This window comes from Oncorhynchus nerka, linkage group LG11 (genome assembly GCF_034236695.1).
Source record: "Oncorhynchus nerka isolate Pitt River linkage group LG11, Oner_Uvic_2.0, whole genome shotgun sequence".
In the NCBI taxonomy this organism is placed as follows: domain Eukaryota; kingdom Metazoa; phylum Chordata; class Actinopteri; order Salmoniformes; family Salmonidae; genus Oncorhynchus; species Oncorhynchus nerka.
The window spans coordinates 37,071,269-37,087,082 of record NC_088406.1 but is presented as its reverse complement, the minus strand read 5'-3'; the positions used below and the strand labels follow the sequence as shown (position 1 = coordinate 37,087,082).

Genomic DNA, 15,814 nt, shown 5'->3' with positions numbered 1-15,814 from the left:
CTTCTTATCCCCTCTCTCTCTTCCTCTCCTGTCTCTACTTATCCTCTCTCTCTCTTCCTCTCCTGTCTCTTCTTGTCCTCTCTCTCTCTCTCTCCTCTCCCTGTCTCTTCTCCCTCTCTCTCCTCTCTCTGTCTCTCTCTCTTCTCTCTCTCTCTCTCTCTCTCTCTTCCCTCTCCATGTCTCTTCTTATCCTCTCTCTCTCTTCTCTCTCCCTGTCTCTTCTTCTCCTCTCTTCTTATTTCTCTCTCTCTCTTCTCTTCCTCTCTGTCTCTTCTCCTCTCTCTCTTCTCTCTCTCCTGTCTCTTCTTATCTTCTCTTCTTATCCTCTCTGTCTCTCTCCTCTCTCTCTCTCTCCCTATTCTCCCTGTCTCTTCTTATCCCCTCTCTCTCTTCCTCTCCTGTCTCTTCTATATCTCTCTCTCTCTCTTCTCTTCTCCCTGTCTCTTCTTATCCTCTCTCTCTCTCTTCCTCTCCCTGTCTCTTCTTCTCTTCTCTCTCTCTCTCTCTCTCTCTCCTGTCTCTTCTCTCTCTGTCTCTTCTTCTCCTCCTGTCTCTCTTATCTTCCTCTCTGTCTTCCTCTCCCTGTCTCTTCTTATCCTCTCTCTCTCTCCTCTCTGTCTCTTCTTATCCTCTCTCTCTCTTCCTATCCTGTCTCTCTCTTCTTATCCTCTCTCTCTCTCTCTCTTCTCTCTCTCTGTATTCTCTCTGTCTCTCTCCCCTCTCTCTCTTCCTCTCCTGTCTCTCTTATCATCTCTCTCTCTCTCTCTTCCTCTCCCTGTCTCTTCTTATCCTCTCTCTCTTCCTCTCTCTCTCTATCCTCTCTCTGTCTCTTCTCTATCTCCTGTCTCTTCTTATCCTCTCTCTATCTCTCTCTCTTCCTCTCCCTGTCTCTTCTTATCCTCTCTCTCTCTCTCTTCCTCTCCCTGTCTCTTCTTATCCTCTCTCTCTCTCTTCTCGCTCCCTGTCTCTCCTTATCCCTCTCTCTCTCTCTCTTCCTCTCCTGTCTCTCTTATCTTCTCCTCTCTCTTCTCTTCCTCTCCCTGTCTCTTCTTATATTCTCTCTCTCTCCTCTCCCTGTCTCTTCTTATCTATCTCTCTCTCTCTTCCTCTCCCCTGTCTCTTCTTATCTTCTCTCCTGTCTCTTCTTCTCTCCTGTCTCTTCTTATCTCTCTTCTCTCTCTCCTGTCTCTTCTCCTCTCTCTGTCTCTTCTTCTATCTTCTCTATCTCTTCCTCTCCCTGTCTCTTCTTATCATCTCTCTCTCTCTCTCTCTCCTCTCCCTGTCTCTTCTTATCCTCTCTCTCTCTCTCTCTGTCTCTTCTGTCTCTTCTTATCCTCTCTCTCTCTTCCTCCTCTCCTGTCTCTTCTTATCCTCTCTCTCTCTCTATCTTCCTCTCCCTTCTCTTCTTATCCTCTCTCTCTCTCTCTCTCCTCTCCTCTCTTATCATGTCTCTCTCTTATCCTCTCTCTATCCCTCTCTCTTCTCTCTCTTCCTCTCCTGTCTCTTCTTATCTTCCTCCTCTCTCTCTCTGTCTCTTCCTCTTTCTCCCTCTTCTTCCTCTCCCTCTCCTATATCTCCCTGTCTCTTCTTATATATCTCTCTGTCTCTCTCTTTCTCTCTTTCTCTCCCTCCCTGTCTCTTCTTATCCTCCCTCTCTCTCCTCTCTCTCCTCTCCCTGTCTCTTCTTATCCTCTCTCTCTCTCTTCCTCTCCTGTCTCTTCTTATCTCTCTCTCTCTCTCTTGTCTCCCTGTCTCTCCTTATCTCTCTCTCTCTCTTCTCTCTCTTCTCTTCTTATCCTCTCTCTCTCCTCTCTCTGTCTCTTCTTCCCTCCCTCTCTCTCCCTCCCTCCCTGTCTCTCTTATCTCTCTCTCTCTCTTCCTCTCATGTCTCTTCTTATCCTCTCTCTCTCTCTGTCTCTCTCTTCTCTTCCTCTCCCTCTCTCTCTTCCTCTCCCTGTCTCTTCTTATCCTCTCTCTCTCTCTCTCTCTCTCTTCTCTCTCTCTCTCTGTATTCTCCCTGTCTCTTCTTATCCCCTCTCTCTCTTCCTCTCCCTGTCTCTTCTTATCCTCTCTCTCTCTCACTCCTCTCCTCCCTGTCTCTTCTATCCTCTCCCTGTCTCTTCTTCTCTCTCTCTCTCTTCCTCTCCCTGTCTCTTCTTATCCTCTCTCTCTCTCCTCTCCTCTCCCTGTCTCTTCTTATCCTCTCTCTCTCTTCCTCTCCCTGTCTCTTCTTATCCTCTCTCTCTCTCTCTATCTTCCTCTCCCTGTCTCTTCTTATTCTCTCTCTCTCTCTCTCTCCTCTCCCTGTCTCTTCTTATCCTCTCTCTCTCTTCCTCTCCCTGTCTCTCCTTCTCTATCTCCCTGTCTCTTCTCTCTCTCTCTTCCTCTCCCTGTCTCTTCTTATCCTCTCTCTCTCTCTCTCTCTCCTCTCCTGTCTCTTCTTATCCTCTCTCTCTCTCTCTCTCTCCTCTCCTGTCTCTTCTTATCCTCTCTCTGTCTCTTCTTATCTTCCTCTCTCTCTCTCTTCCTCTCCTGTCTCTTCTTATCTTCTCTCTCCTGTCTCTCCTATCTCTATCTCTTCTCCTCTCTCTTTCTCTCCTCTCCTGTCTCTTCTTATCTCTCTCTCTCTCTCTTCCTCTCCCTGTCTCTTCTTATCTCTCTCTCTCCTCTCCTGTCTCTTCTTATCTCCCTGTCTCTTCTCTCTCCTGTCTCTTCTTATCTCTCTCTCTCTCTTCCTCTCCCTGTCTCTCTTATCTCTCTCTCTTCTCTCTCCCTGTCTCTTCTTATCCTCTCTCTCTTCTCTCTCCTGTCTCTTTCCTCCCCTGTCTCTTCTTTCCTCTCCCTGTCTCTCTTATCCTCTCTCTCTCTCTTCCTCTCCCTGTCTCTTCTTATCCTCTCTCTCTCTCTCCTCTCCCTGTCTCTTCTTATCCTCTCTCTCTCTTCTCTCCCTGTCTCTCTCTCTCTCTCTCTCTCTCTCTCTCCTCTCCCTGTCTCTCTTCTTATCCTCTCTCTCTTCCTCTCTCCTCCCTGTCTCTTCTTCTCCTCTCTCTCTCTCTCTCCTCTCCCTGTCTCTTCTTATCCTCTCTCTCTCTCTCTCTTCCTCTCCCTCTTCTTATCTTCCTCTCCCTCTCTCTTCTCCTGTCTCTTCTCTCTCTCGCTCTCCTCTCCTGTCTCTTCTTATCTCCTCTCTCTCTTCCTCTCCTGTCTCTTCTTATCCCTCCCTCTCTCTCCTCTCCTCTCCCTGTCTCTTCTATCATCTCTCTCTCTCTTCCCTCCTGTCTCTTCTTATCTCTCTCTCTCTCTCTCTCTCTCTCTTCCTCTCCTGTCTCTTCTTATCCTCTCTCTCTCTCCTCTCCCTGTCTTCTTATCCTCTCTCTCTCTTCTATCTCTCTCTCCTGTCTCTTCTTATCTCTCTCTCTCTCTTCCTCTCCCCTGTCTCTTCTTATCCTCTCTCTCTCTCTCTCTTCTCCCTGTCTCTCCTCTCTCTTCTCTCTCTCCTGTCTCTTCTTATCTCTATCTCTCTCTCTCTCTCCTCTCCCTGTCTCTTCTTATCCTCTCTCTCTCTCTTCCTCTCCCTGTCTCTTCTTATATCCTCTCTCTCTCTCTCGATCTCTCTCCCTGTCTCTTCTTATCTCTCTCTCTCTCTCTCCTCTCCTGTCTCTTCTTATCCTCTCTCTCTCTCTCACCTGTCTCTTCTTATCCCCTCTCTCTCTCTCTTCCTCTTCTTCTCTTATCATCTCTCTCTCTCTTCCTCTCCCTGTCTCTTCTTATCCTCTCCTCTCTCTCTCTCTTGCTCTCTATCCTGTCTCTTCTTATCCTCTCTCTCTCTCTCTATTCTCTCTCCTGTCTCTTCTTATCCTCTCCCTGTCTCTTCTTATCCTCTCTCTCTCTTCCTCTCCCTGTCTCTTCTTATCTCTCTCTCTCTCTCTCTCTTCCTCTCCCTGTCTCTTCTTATCCTCCATGTCTCTTCTTATCTCCCTCTCTTCTCTCTCTCTCTTCCTCTCCCTGTCTCTCCTTATCATCTCTCTCCCTCTCTATCCTCCTCTCCTGTCTCTTCTATCCTCTCTCTCTCTCTCCTCTCTCTTCTCTCCTGTCTCTTCTCTCCTCTCTCTCTCTATCTCTCTCTCTTCCTCTCCCTGTCTCTCTGTATCCTCTCTCCTCTCGCTCTCTTCCTCTCCATGTCTCTTCTTATCCTCTCTCTCTCTCTCTCCTCTCTCTCTTATCCCCTCTATCTCTCTTCCTCTCCTCTCTCTTGTCCTCTCTCTCTATTCTCTCCTCTCTCTCTCTCTCTCTTCCTCTCCCTGTCTCTTCTTATTCTCCTCTCTCTCTATTCTTCTCCCTCTCTCTCTCTCTCCTCTCTCTCTCTCTCTTCTCTCTCTCTCTCCTCTCTATTCTCCCTCTCTCTTCTCCCCTCTCTTCTTCCTCTCCCTGTCTCTTCTTATCCTCTCTCTCTCTCTCTTCCTCTCCCTGTCTCTTCTTATCCTCTCTCTCTCTCTCCTCTCCTGTCTCTTCTTATCCTTCCTCTCTCTCTCTCTCCTCTCCCTGTCTCTTCTTATCCTCTCTCTCTCCCTGTCTCTCTCTCCCTGTCTCTTCTTATCCCCTCTCTCTTCCTCTCATGTCTCTTCTTATCCTCCTCTCTCTCTCTCTCTCTATCCTCTCTGTCTCTTCTTATCCTCTCTCTTCCTCCCTCTCTCTCTTCCTTATCCCTCTCTCTATCCTCTCTCTCTCTCTCCTGTCTCTTCTCCCTGTCTCTTCTTATCCTCTCTCTCTCTTCCTCTCCCTGTCTCTTCTTATCTCTCTCTCTTCCTCTCTCTCTCTCTGTCTCTTCTCCTCTCTCTCTCGCTCCTCTCTCTCTTCCTCTCCTGTCTCTTCTTATCCTCTCTCTATCTCTCTATCTTCCTCTCCCTGTCTCTTCTTATTCTCTCTCTCTCTCTCTCTTCCTCTCCCTGTCTCTTCTTATCCTCTCTCTCTCTCTCTTCCGCTCCCTGTCTCTCCTTATCCTCTCTCTCTCTCTCTTCCTCCCTGTCTCTTCTTATCCTCTCTCTCTCTCTCTCTCTCTTCCTCTCCCTGTCTCTTCTTATATTCTCTCTCTCTCCCGCTCTCCTCTCCCTGTCTCTTCTTATCCTCTCTCTCTCTCTCTTCCTCTCCCTGTCTCTTCTTATCCTCTCTCTCTCTCTCTCTCTCTCTCCTCTCTGTCTCTTCTTATCCTCTCTCTCTCTCTCTCTCTTCCTCTCCCTGTCTCTTCTTATCCTCTCTCTCTCTCTGTTCCTCTCTGTCTCTTCTTATCTCTCTCTCTCTCTCTCCTCTCCCTGTCTCTTCTTATCTCTCTCTCTCTCTCTCTCCTCTCCTGTCTCTTCTCATCCTCTCTCTCTCGATCTCCTCTCCCTGTCTCTTCTTATCCCTCTCTCTCTTCCCTCTCATGTCTCTTCTTATCCTCTCTCTCTCTCTCTCTCTCTCTTCTCCCTGTCTCTTCTCTCTCTCTCTCTCTCTCTCTCTCTCTCTCTCTCTCTCTCTGCTCTATTCTCCCTGTCTCTTCTTATCCCCTCTCTCTCTCTTCCTCCCTGTCTCTTCTTATCCTCTCTCTCTCTCTCTCTTCCTCTCCCTGTCTCTTCTTATCCTCTCTCTCTCCTCTCTCTTCTTCCTCTCCCCTGTCTCTCTCTCTTATCTCTCTCTCTCTCTCCTTCTCTCCTGTCTCTTCTTATCTCTCTCTCTCTCTCTCTTCCTCTCCCTGTCTCTTCTTATCCCTCTCTCTCTCTCTCTTCCTCTCTCTGTCTCTCCTTATCCCCTCTCTCTCTCTCTCTCCTCTCCCTGTCTCTTCTTATCTTCTCTCTCTCTCTCTCTCTCTCTCTTCCTCTCCCTGTCTCTTCTTATCCTCTCTCTCTCTCTCGTCCTCTCCCTGTCTCTTCTTATCCTCTCTCTCTCTCTTCCTCTCCCTGTCTCTTCTTTCTCTCTCCCTCTCTTCCTCTCCTGTCTCTTCTCTCCTCTCTCTCTTCTTCTCTCTCTCTCTCTCTCTCTCTCATGTCCTTCTCCCTGTCTCTTCTTATCCCCTCTCTCTCTCTTCCTCTCCCTGTCTCTTCTTGTCCTCTTCTCTTTCTGCTCTCTCTCTGTCTTCCTCTCCTGTCTCTTCTTATCCTCTCTCCTCTCTATCTCTCTATCTTCCTCTCCTGTCTCTTCTTATTCTCTCTCTCTCTCTCTCTCCTCTCCCCTGTCTCTTCTTATCTCTCTCTCTCTCTTCCTCTCCCTGTCTCTTCTTATCTCTCTCTCTCTCTCTCTCTTCCTCTCCTGTCTCTTCTTATTCTCTCTCTCTCTCTCTTCTCTCCTCCCTGTCTTTTCTTATCTCTCTCTCTCCCTGTCTCTCTCTCCTTCTCTCTCTCTCTCTTCCTCTCCCTGTCTCTTCTTATCCTCTCTCTCTCTCTTCCTCTCCTGTCTCTTCTTATCCTCTCTCTCTCTCTCTCCTTCCTCTCCCTGTCTCTTCTTATCCTCTCTCTCTCTCTCTCTCTCTCTCCTCTCCTGTCTCTTCTTATCCTCTCTCTCTCTCTCTCTCCTGTCTCTTCTTATCCTCTCTCTCTCTTCTTATCTTCCCTGTCTCTTCTTATCCTCTCTCTCTCTCTCACTCTCCCTGTCTCTTTCTTATCTCTCTCTCTCTCCCGCTCTCTCTCTGTCTCTTCTCTCTCTCCTCTCTTCCTCTCCCTGTCTCTTCTTCCTTATCTCTCTCTCTCTCTCTCTCTCTATCTCTCTTCCTCTCCCTGTCTCTCATGCTCTATTCTTGTCTCTTCTTATCCCCTCTCTCTCTCTTCCTCTCCCTGTCTCTACTTATCATCTCTCTCTCTCTTCCTCTCCTGTCTCTTCTTATCCTCTCTCTCTTTCTGCTCACTCTCTCTCTTCCTCTCCCTGTCTCTCTCTATCTCTCTATCTTCCTCTCCCTGTCTCTTCTTATCTCTCTCTCTCTCTCTCTCTTCCTCTCCTGTCTCTTCTTATCCTCTCTCTCTCTCTTCCTCTCCCTGTCTCTTCTTATCCTCTCTCTCTCTCTCTTCCTCTCCCTGTCTCTTCTTATCTTCTCTCTCTCTCTCTCTCTTCCTCTCCCTGTCTCTTCTTATATTCTCTCTCTCTCTCCACTCTCCTCTCCTGTCTCTTCTTATCCTCTCTCTCTCTCTTCCTCTCCCTGTCTCTTCTTATCTTCTCTCTCTCTCTCTCTCTCTCTCCTCTCCTGTCTCTTCTTATATTCTCTCTCTCTCCCCTCTCCTCTCCCTGTCTCTTCTTATCCTCCTCTCTCTCTCTCTCCTCTCCTGTCTCTTCTTATCCTCTCCCTCTCTCTATCTCTCTCTCTCTTCCTCCCTGTCTAATCTTATCTCTCTCTCTCTCTCTCTCTTCCTCTCCCTGTCTCTTCTATCTCTCTCTCTCTCTCTCCCTGTCTCTTCTTATCCTGTCTCTTCTTATCCTCTCTCTCTCTCTCCCGCTCTCCTCTCCCTGTCTCTTCTTATCCTCTCTCTATCTCTCTATCTTCCTCTCCCTGTCTCTTCTTATTCTCTCTCTCTCTCTCTCTCGTCCTCTCCCTGTCTCTTCTTATCCTCTCTCTCTATCTCCCTGTCTCTTCTTATCTAAATCTCTCTCTCTCTCTCTTCCTCTCCCTGTCTCTACTTATCATCTCTCTCTCTCTCTCTCTTCCTCTCCCTGTCTCTTCTTATCCTCTATCTCTCTCTTCCTCTCCCTGTCTCTTCTTATCCTCTCTCTATCTCTCTATCTTCCTCTCCCTGTCTCTTCTTATTCTCTCTCTCTCTCTCTCTCTCGTCCTCTCCCTGTCTCTTCTTATCCTCTCTCTCTCTTCCGCTCCCTGTCTCTCCTTATCCCCTCTCTCTCTCTCTCTCTTCCTCTCCCTGTCTCTTCTTATCCTCTATCTCTCTCTTCCTCTCCCTGTCTCTTCTTATCTCCCTCTCTCTCTCTCTCTCTCTCTCTGTCTCCTTCCCTGTCTCTTCTTCTCTCTCTCTATCTCTCTCTCTTCCTCTCCCTGTCTCTTCTTTATTCTCTCTCTCTCTCTCTCTTCCTCTCCCTGTCTCTTCTTATCCTCTCTCTCTCTTCTCTCCTGTCTCTTCTCCTCTCTCTCTCTCTCTCTTCTCTCTGTCTCTTCTTATCTCTCTCCTCTCTCTCTCTCTTCTCTCCCATCTCTCTCTCCTCTCTCTCCTCTCCCTGTCTCTCTTATCATCTCTCTCTCTCTCTTCCTCTCCCTGTCTCTCTTGTCCTCTCTCCTCTCGCTCACTCTCTCTCTTCCTCTCCCTGTCTCTTCTTATCCTCTCTCTCTCTCTCTCTCTCTCACTCTCTCTCTTCCTCTCCCTGTCTCTTCTTATATTCTCTCTCTCTCCCGCTCTCCTCTCCCTGTCTCTTCTTATACTCTCTCTCTCTTCCTCTCCCTGTCTCTCCTTATCCTCTCTCTCTCTTCCTCTCCCTGTCTCTTCTTATCCTCTCTCTCCCACTCTCCTCTCCCTGTCTTTTCTTATCCTCCCTCTCTCTCCCGCTCTCCTCTCCCTGTCTCTTCTTATCCCCTCTCTCTCTTCCTCTCCATGTCTCTTCTTATCCTCTCTCTCTCTCTCTCGTCCTCTCCCTGTCTCTTCTTATCCTCTCTGTCTCTCTTCCTCTCCCTGTCTCTTCTTATATCTCTCTCTCTCTCCCGCTCTCCTCTCTCTGTCTCTTCTTATCCCCTCTCCCTCTCTTCCTCTCCCTGTCTCTTCTTATCCTCTCTCTCTCTCTCTCTCTCTCTCTCTCTCTTCTCTCCCTGTCTCTACTTATCATCTCTCTCTCTCTCTTCCTCTCCCTGTCTCTTCTTGTCCTCTCTCTCTCTCTCTCTATGTCTCTGTCTCTTCCTCTCCCTCTCTCTTCTTATCCTCTCCCTGTCTCTTCTTATCCTCTCTCTATCTCTCTATCTTCCTCTCCCTGTCTCTTCTTATTCTCTCTCTCTCTCTCTCTCTCTCTCGTCCTCTCCCTGTCTCTTCTTATCCTCTCTCTCTCTCTCTTCCGCTCCCTGTCTCTCCTTATCCCCTCTCTCTCTCTCTCTTCCTCTCCCTGTCTCTTCTTATCTTCTCTCTCTCTCTCTCTCTCTCTTCCTCTCCCTGTCTCTTCTTATATTCTCTCTCTCTCTCCCGCTCTCCTCTCCCTGTCTCTTCTTATCTTCTCTCTCTCTCTCTCTCTCTCTCTCTCTCTTCCTCTCCCTATCTCTTCTTATCCTCTCTCTCTCTTTATTCCTCTCCCTGTCTCTTCTTATCCTCTCTCTCTCTCCCTCTCATGCTCTATTCTCCCAGTCTCTTCTTATCCCCTCTCTCTCTCTTCCTCTCCCTGTCTCTCCTTATCATCTCTCTCTCTCTCTTCCTCTCCCTGTCTCTTCTTGTCCTCTCTCTCTTTCTCGCTCTCTCTCTCTCTTCCTCTCCCTGTCTCTTCTTATCCTCTCTCTCTCTCTCTCTCTCTCTCTCTCTCTCTCTCTCTCTCGCTCACTCTCTCTCTTCCTCTCCCTGTCTCTTCTTATATTCTCTCTCTCTCCCGCTCTCCTCTCCCTGTCTCTTCTTATCCTCTCTCTCTCTCTCTTCCTCTCCCTGTCTCTTCTTATCCTCTCTCTCTCTTCCTCTCCCTGTCTCTTCTTATCCTCTCTCTCCCACTCTCCTCTCCCTGTCTTTTCTTATCCTCCCTCTCTCTCCCACTCTCCTCTCCCTGTCTCTTCTTATCCCCTCTCTCTCTTCCTCTCCATGTCTCTTCTTATCCTCTCTCTCTCTCGTCCTCTCCCTGTCTCTTCTTATCCTCTCTGTCTCTCTTCCTCTCCCTGTCTCTTCTTATATTCTCTCTCTCTCTCCCGCTCTCCTCTCTCTGTCTCTTCTTATCCCCTCTCCTCTCTTCCTCTCCCTGTCTCTTCTCTTCTCTCTCTCTCTCTCTCTCTCTCTCTCTCTCTCTCATGCTCTATTCTCCCTGTCTCTTCTTATCCCCTCTCTCTCTCTTCCTCTCCCTGTCTCTACTTATCATCTCTCTCTCTCTCTTCCTCTCCCTGTCTCTTCTTGTCCTCTCTCTCTTTCTCTCTCACTCTCTCTCTTCCTCTCCCTGTCTCTTCTTATCCTCTCCCTGTCTCTTCTTATCCTCTCTCTATCTCTCTATCTTCCTCTCCCTGTCTCTTCTTATTCTCTCTCTCTCTCTCTCTCTCTCTCTCTCTCTCCCTGTCTCTTCTTATCCTCTCTCTCTCTCTCTTCCTCTCCCTGTCTCTCCTTATCCCCTCTCTCTCTCTCTCTTCCTCTCCCTGTCTCTTCTTATCCTCTCTCTCTCTCTCTTCCTCTCCCTGTCTCTTCTTATCTTCTCTCTCTCTCTCTCTCTCTCTCTCTCTCTTCCTCTCCCTGTCTCTTCTTATATTATCTCTCTCCCGCTCTCCTCTCCCTGTCTCTTCTTATCCTCTCTCTCTCTCTCTTCCTCTCCCTGTCTCTTCTTATCCTCTCCCTCTCTCTATCTCTATCTCTCTTCCTCTCCCTGTCTCATCTTATCCTCTCTCTCTCTCTCTCTCCCTCTCTTCCTCTCCATGTCTCTTCTTATCCTCTCTCTCTCTGTGTTCCTCTCCCTGTCTCTTCTCATCTTCTCTCTATCTCTCTCTCTCTTCTCCCTGTCTCTTCTTATCCTCTCTCTCTCTCTGTCTCTTCCTCTCCCTGTCTCTTCTTATCCCCTCTCTCTCTCTCTCTCCAGCTCTATTCTCCCTGTCTCATCTTATCCTCTCTCTCTCTCTCTCTCTCTCTCTCTCTCTCTCTCTCTCTCCTGCTCTATTCTCCCTGTCTCTTCTAATCCCCTCTCTCTCTTCCTCTCCCTGTCTCTCCTTAACCTCTCTCTCTCTCTTCCTCTCCCTGTCTCTCCTTATCCTCTCTCTCTCTCTCTCTCTTCCTCTCCCTTTCTCTTTGTATCCTCTCTCTCTCTCTCTTCCTCTCCCTGTCTCTTCTTATCCTCTCTCTCTCTCTCTCTCTTCCTCTCCCTGTCGCTTCTTATCCTCTCTCTCTCCAGCTCTATTCTCCCTGTCTCTTCTTATCCTCTCTCTCTCTCCTGCTCTATTCTCCCTGTCTCTTCTTATCCTCTCTCTCTTCCTTTCCCTGTCACTTCTTATCCTCTCTCTCTCTCTCTCTCTTCCTCTCCCAGCCTCTTCTTATCCTCTCTCTCTCTCTTCCTCTCCCTGTCACTTCTTATCCTATCTCTCTCTCTCTCTCTCTCTTCCTCTCCCTGTCACTTCTTATCATCTCTCTCTCTCTCTCTCTCTCTCTCTCCCTGTCTCTTCTTATCCTCTCTCTCTCTCCCGCTCTCCTCTCCCTGTCACTGCTTATCCTCTCTCTCTCTCTCCCGCTCTCCTATCCCTGTTTCTTCTTAACCTCTCTCTCTCTCTCTTCCTCTCCCTGTCTCTTCTTATCCTCTCTCTCTCTCTCTCTCTCTTTCTCTCCCTGTCTCTTCTTATCTTCTCTCTATCTCTCTCTTCCTCTCCCTGTCTCTTCTTATCCTCTCTCTCTCTCCCTCTCTCTCTCAACTTCTCTCTCTCTCTCGCTCTCTCTTCCTCTCCCTGTCTCTTCTTATACTCTATCTCTCTCTCTTCCTCTCCCTGTCTCTTCTTATCCCCTCTCTCTCTCTCTCTCTTCCTCTCCCTGTCTCTTCTTATCCTCTCTCTCTGTCTCCTGCTCTCCTCTCTCTCTCAACTTCTCTCCCTCTCTCTCTCCCGCTCTCCTCTCAGTGTCTCTTCTTATCCTCTCTCTCTCTCTCTCCAACTCTCTCTCTCTCTCGCTCTCTTCCTCTCCCTGTCTCTTCTTATCCTCTCTCTCTCTCGCTCTCTCAACTTCTCTCTCTCTCTCTCGCTCTCTCTCTCTTCCTCTCCCTGTCTCTTCTTATCCTCTCTCTCTCTCAACTTCTCTCCCTCTCAACTTCTCTCCCTCTCTCTCGCTTTCTCTCTCCTGCTCTCAACTCACTGTCTCTTCTTATCCCCTCTCTCTCTCTCTCTCTCTCTTCTTCCTCTCCCTGTCTCTTCTTATCCTCTCTCTCTCCCACTCTCTCTCTCCCGCTCTCCTCTCCCAGACTCTTCTTATCTGCTTTCTCTCTCTCCCTCTCCTTCTCTCTCTCCCTCATTCTTTCTTTCCGACACACACACACGCACACGCACGCACACGCACACACACACACACACACATGCTTGGAGCTGACCCATTAAGACAAAATAAAAAAATATTCAAACAGAATTGGCCCTTTACTCACTCTCTCTTTCTTCCTTTCATCCGATCACCCTCTCTCACTCTGATGCTCCCTGGGTCTCTCAGGAAAAAGGAAAGTCACATCTGACATAAGTCGCTTTTAGTTCAATCTTTCTTCAAATATCCTAATCTATCTCCCACCTATCCCACGCTCTCTTTCTTTCCCCATCTCCCTTGGCTACAGACATAAAAATCATTCACTTTAACTTTTATTTTGAATTCCTTTTCTTCTTGGCCATGTTCTGTTATAATCTCCACCCGGCACAGCCAGAAGAGGACTGGCCACCCCTCATAGCCTGGTTCCTCTCTAGGTTTCTTCCTAGGTTCTGGCCTTTCTAGGGAGTTGTTCCTAGACACCGTGCTTCTACACCTGCATTGCTTGCTGTTTGGGGTTTTAGGCTGGGTTTCTGTACAGCACTTTGAGATATCAGCTGATGTAAGAAGGGCTTTGTAAATACATTTGATTTCATTTGATTCAGTTCTCCATCTCCCAGAAAATAGTAAAGTCACATTTGACACATCTGACAGAATTGATCTTTCTCCAAATCTCCCTCTCGCATCTCTCATTCTCCCTATTTCTCCCTCTCCCCCTTCCATCTATTCCTCTCTCATCTCCCTAGGCTACAATCATTCACTTAAACCTTAAACCTAATTCCCTTTTTTCTGATGATTGCTGACAGGCTGTTTATAGTGAATCGGCGCCTATGAATGCTCCCATTGTTGACAGACTAGACTAGTAGGGGGTGCTGGCGGTCAAGGTAGTGACTTATTGTTGACAGACTAGGCTAGTAGGGGGTGCTGGCGGTCAAGGTAGTGACTTATTGTTGACAGACTAGGCTAGTAGGGGGTGCTGGCGGTCAAGGTAGTGACTTATTGTTGACAGACTAGGATAGTATGGGGTGCTGGCGGTCAAGGTAGTGACTTATTGTTGACAGACTAGGCTAGTAGGGGGTGCTGGCAGTCAAGGTAGTGACTTATTGTTGCTCTCAAAAGTAACAGAGTACATAAATCAGGCTTGGAACAATGCAAGCCAGATTGTCCGGTTGTACATTCAATTGGGCTACTTTACAGTGGATTAGGCAGGTGCTTTTGATCTGGTTTGGGTAGAAAGTGTAAAAAGAATGTGTCAACATTGTCTGGACTGCAGGGTACAGTGACTCATTATAAGGCTAACGGGCATTGGAGTGTAGTCTTGTCCCAGATCTGTTTGTGCTGTCTTGCTGATTTGTATTTATTTAGTAGGGGGTGATAATGTATGAGTTGGCAAGACAGCACAAAATGATCTGGGACTATGCTATTGGGAGTGCAGCTGCAGTGATGTGATCCCTTCACTCATAGCCTGCCAAGGCAGAGCAAGGCCTTCTTAAAGCTTTTCTCAATTACAACAATCACTGTTCTGAAGCCCTGGTTTTATCGCATGGCACTGTGCTCTTGTTGTTCACTTTCTTGCTCTCCTCCTCAGCTTGCCAAGACTGACTTGAATCAAGATTCCCCCCATGCTCAATGGGAATACGCATTGGCACTGGTCATTTCTCATATTCTCTTGTTCAACCTCCTTTTTTTTTACACCACTGCAGTGATGAATTAGACATAATTTCACTGTTATGTAATTTCACCATTACAAAAATCTTCATAGATTGAACCCTCCCCTCAATGAATTTCATTCATCCATCCATCCATTCATTCAGATTATGGTAGCATTGTACTTGTTACAGTATAATACAGTCGATTTGACTGTATTCTACTGTATGTCATTATACAGTACTTGCTTTGAATCCATATTATTACAGTAGGTGTAATGTTATATGAAATACTGCATTTTACTTACCACCAAGCTGCCTGTAAACTGCTGTCAAATTCACAGGTGCCCCTTTACAGTCTAGAGTTGATGTAAAACGTATTTCTGCCCGTGAGACTGTCCACAACAGTCCCTAATAGACATTCATAGAACGGTACGCTGTGTTCTATGTAACAATTATGATGTCAGAGTAAAGGTAAAAAGGAGCAAGACAACTAGCATAATGTATCCTTCATTCATACCATAAGACAAATAGGGCCCAGGTGGGCCCTGGGCACATTGTGGCTGAGGGTGTTTTCACTTGATGAACAAGAACAAGCCTGGTTATGATCAAATATTGCATTACATTTCATCATTCATTCATTAAATCATTAGGCTACCTTCAGCACATTTCTAGTGATTTTCCCAAAAGAGTTGGGTATGATGAGGAGGATTGGGCTCGTGGAATTACTCGAGGTTCTCCTCCGTTTCTGGTACGACGCACCGGCCATCGACACTGCCCAGTCCAGCGCCACCAGACCGTCGTCGCTCAACTGCAGGTAGTCTCGCACGAAATACGCCGGGCTCTCGTACGGCCAGCACGCGCCGTAAACTGTCTGAAGAAACGCACTCGCCCGCCAAGTCCATCCAGTGCACGCTATGAAATTGCTGAAAGTCCTGCAGTGTTTGAAGAGATAGTTGGCCAGCGCCGAGGGTTTGCATATCAGCGCAACATCGGAGACTTTATTCTCACCTGCCCTGTCGGATGTCTGGGCATTAGCACCGTCCACCGGGACCCCCCGGTTTGAGACGCACCTCTCTGAGACCATCTCCTTCGTCTGCCGCCGTGAAATTCCGAGCCCCTGGAGGAGTGCGTCTGGCTCGCCCTGGGTACCAAAATATTTCGAAGCTGACCAAATGACGGCCACCAGAATCCCAATACACAAAGCAACGAGCCATTCCATCATTTGGACTGTGGGGTCAATTCCACGGATGTTCAGTTAGTTATAACCTACAGTTATGTTTAATTAAAGTCAGCCAAAACTAATGTCAAAGCGCAAAGAATAATCCGGGCCATTTTCGTTTGGTTGAAATCCTCTTCTCACAAAGCACAACGTGCGCGTAACCATATAGGCTACTTGCTTTCTTTGGGATAAACCAGAATGCGCACAACAAGGTCTCCACTTTCTTTCCTACAGTAACATTTCAACTGTGACATCTCCAGCCTTATATGGTTAATTACGTTTTCAGTTCAGAAGCAATCCTTATTGAAAACAGATGATCGAAGCAGAAGTTTCGATGGCTGATCGTAACTGTATACTGGAGAACACCCACCGTCGCCTCTACTGTGTTTCAAAACGAAGCACTCCACTTCAGAAGGGCTGCCTTCCTCTACGTCTATTCCTGGGTAAATGAAGTGTAAATGAAGTGTTTTCTCCTTCACCACATGAAAGGCATGGACACCCCCTCTCCAAGTCGTTCCAAATCGGGATACATGGTGTTCTCGGCGCGCGCCTTTGAATAGTCAGTAATATAATGCAGAGCTGCGAACGCTTCGCTGCTCAATCTCAACAGCAGTGTGAGCAAGAGAAACTTCAGAATGGAGCATCCCAGCTCCCATACATAAACCCTCGGTGTCAGACTGTCACAGGCGTAAACATCTCCTATTCAATTCTGTTATGGATGTACAGTTACATTTTCTCTTTCAATGTTGTCTTTATTTGTGAAATACTATGGCTATATTTGTATTTGTACCCAGGGTAGTTGAGACTATAGAATCAATTGTTCTTCCATCAAAGATTAT

At 47.5% G+C, this 15,814-nt stretch overlaps 1 protein-coding gene across 1 annotated transcript in view; it reads right to left on the bottom strand.

Moving 5' to 3' along the window:
• Positions 1–15,582, bottom strand: part of LOC115136813 (protein ABHD15-like) — a 34,703-nt gene extending 19,121 nt beyond the window's left edge. The window contains exon 1 of the mRNA XM_029672627.2: positions 14,412–15,582. Within this exon, the coding sequence (XP_029528487.1) occupies positions 14,412–14,978 (567 nt within the window). The 5' untranslated portion in view covers positions 14,979–15,582. The remainder of the gene's footprint in view (positions 1–14,411) is intronic.
• Between the last annotated feature and the right edge of the window lie 232 nt (positions 15,583–15,814).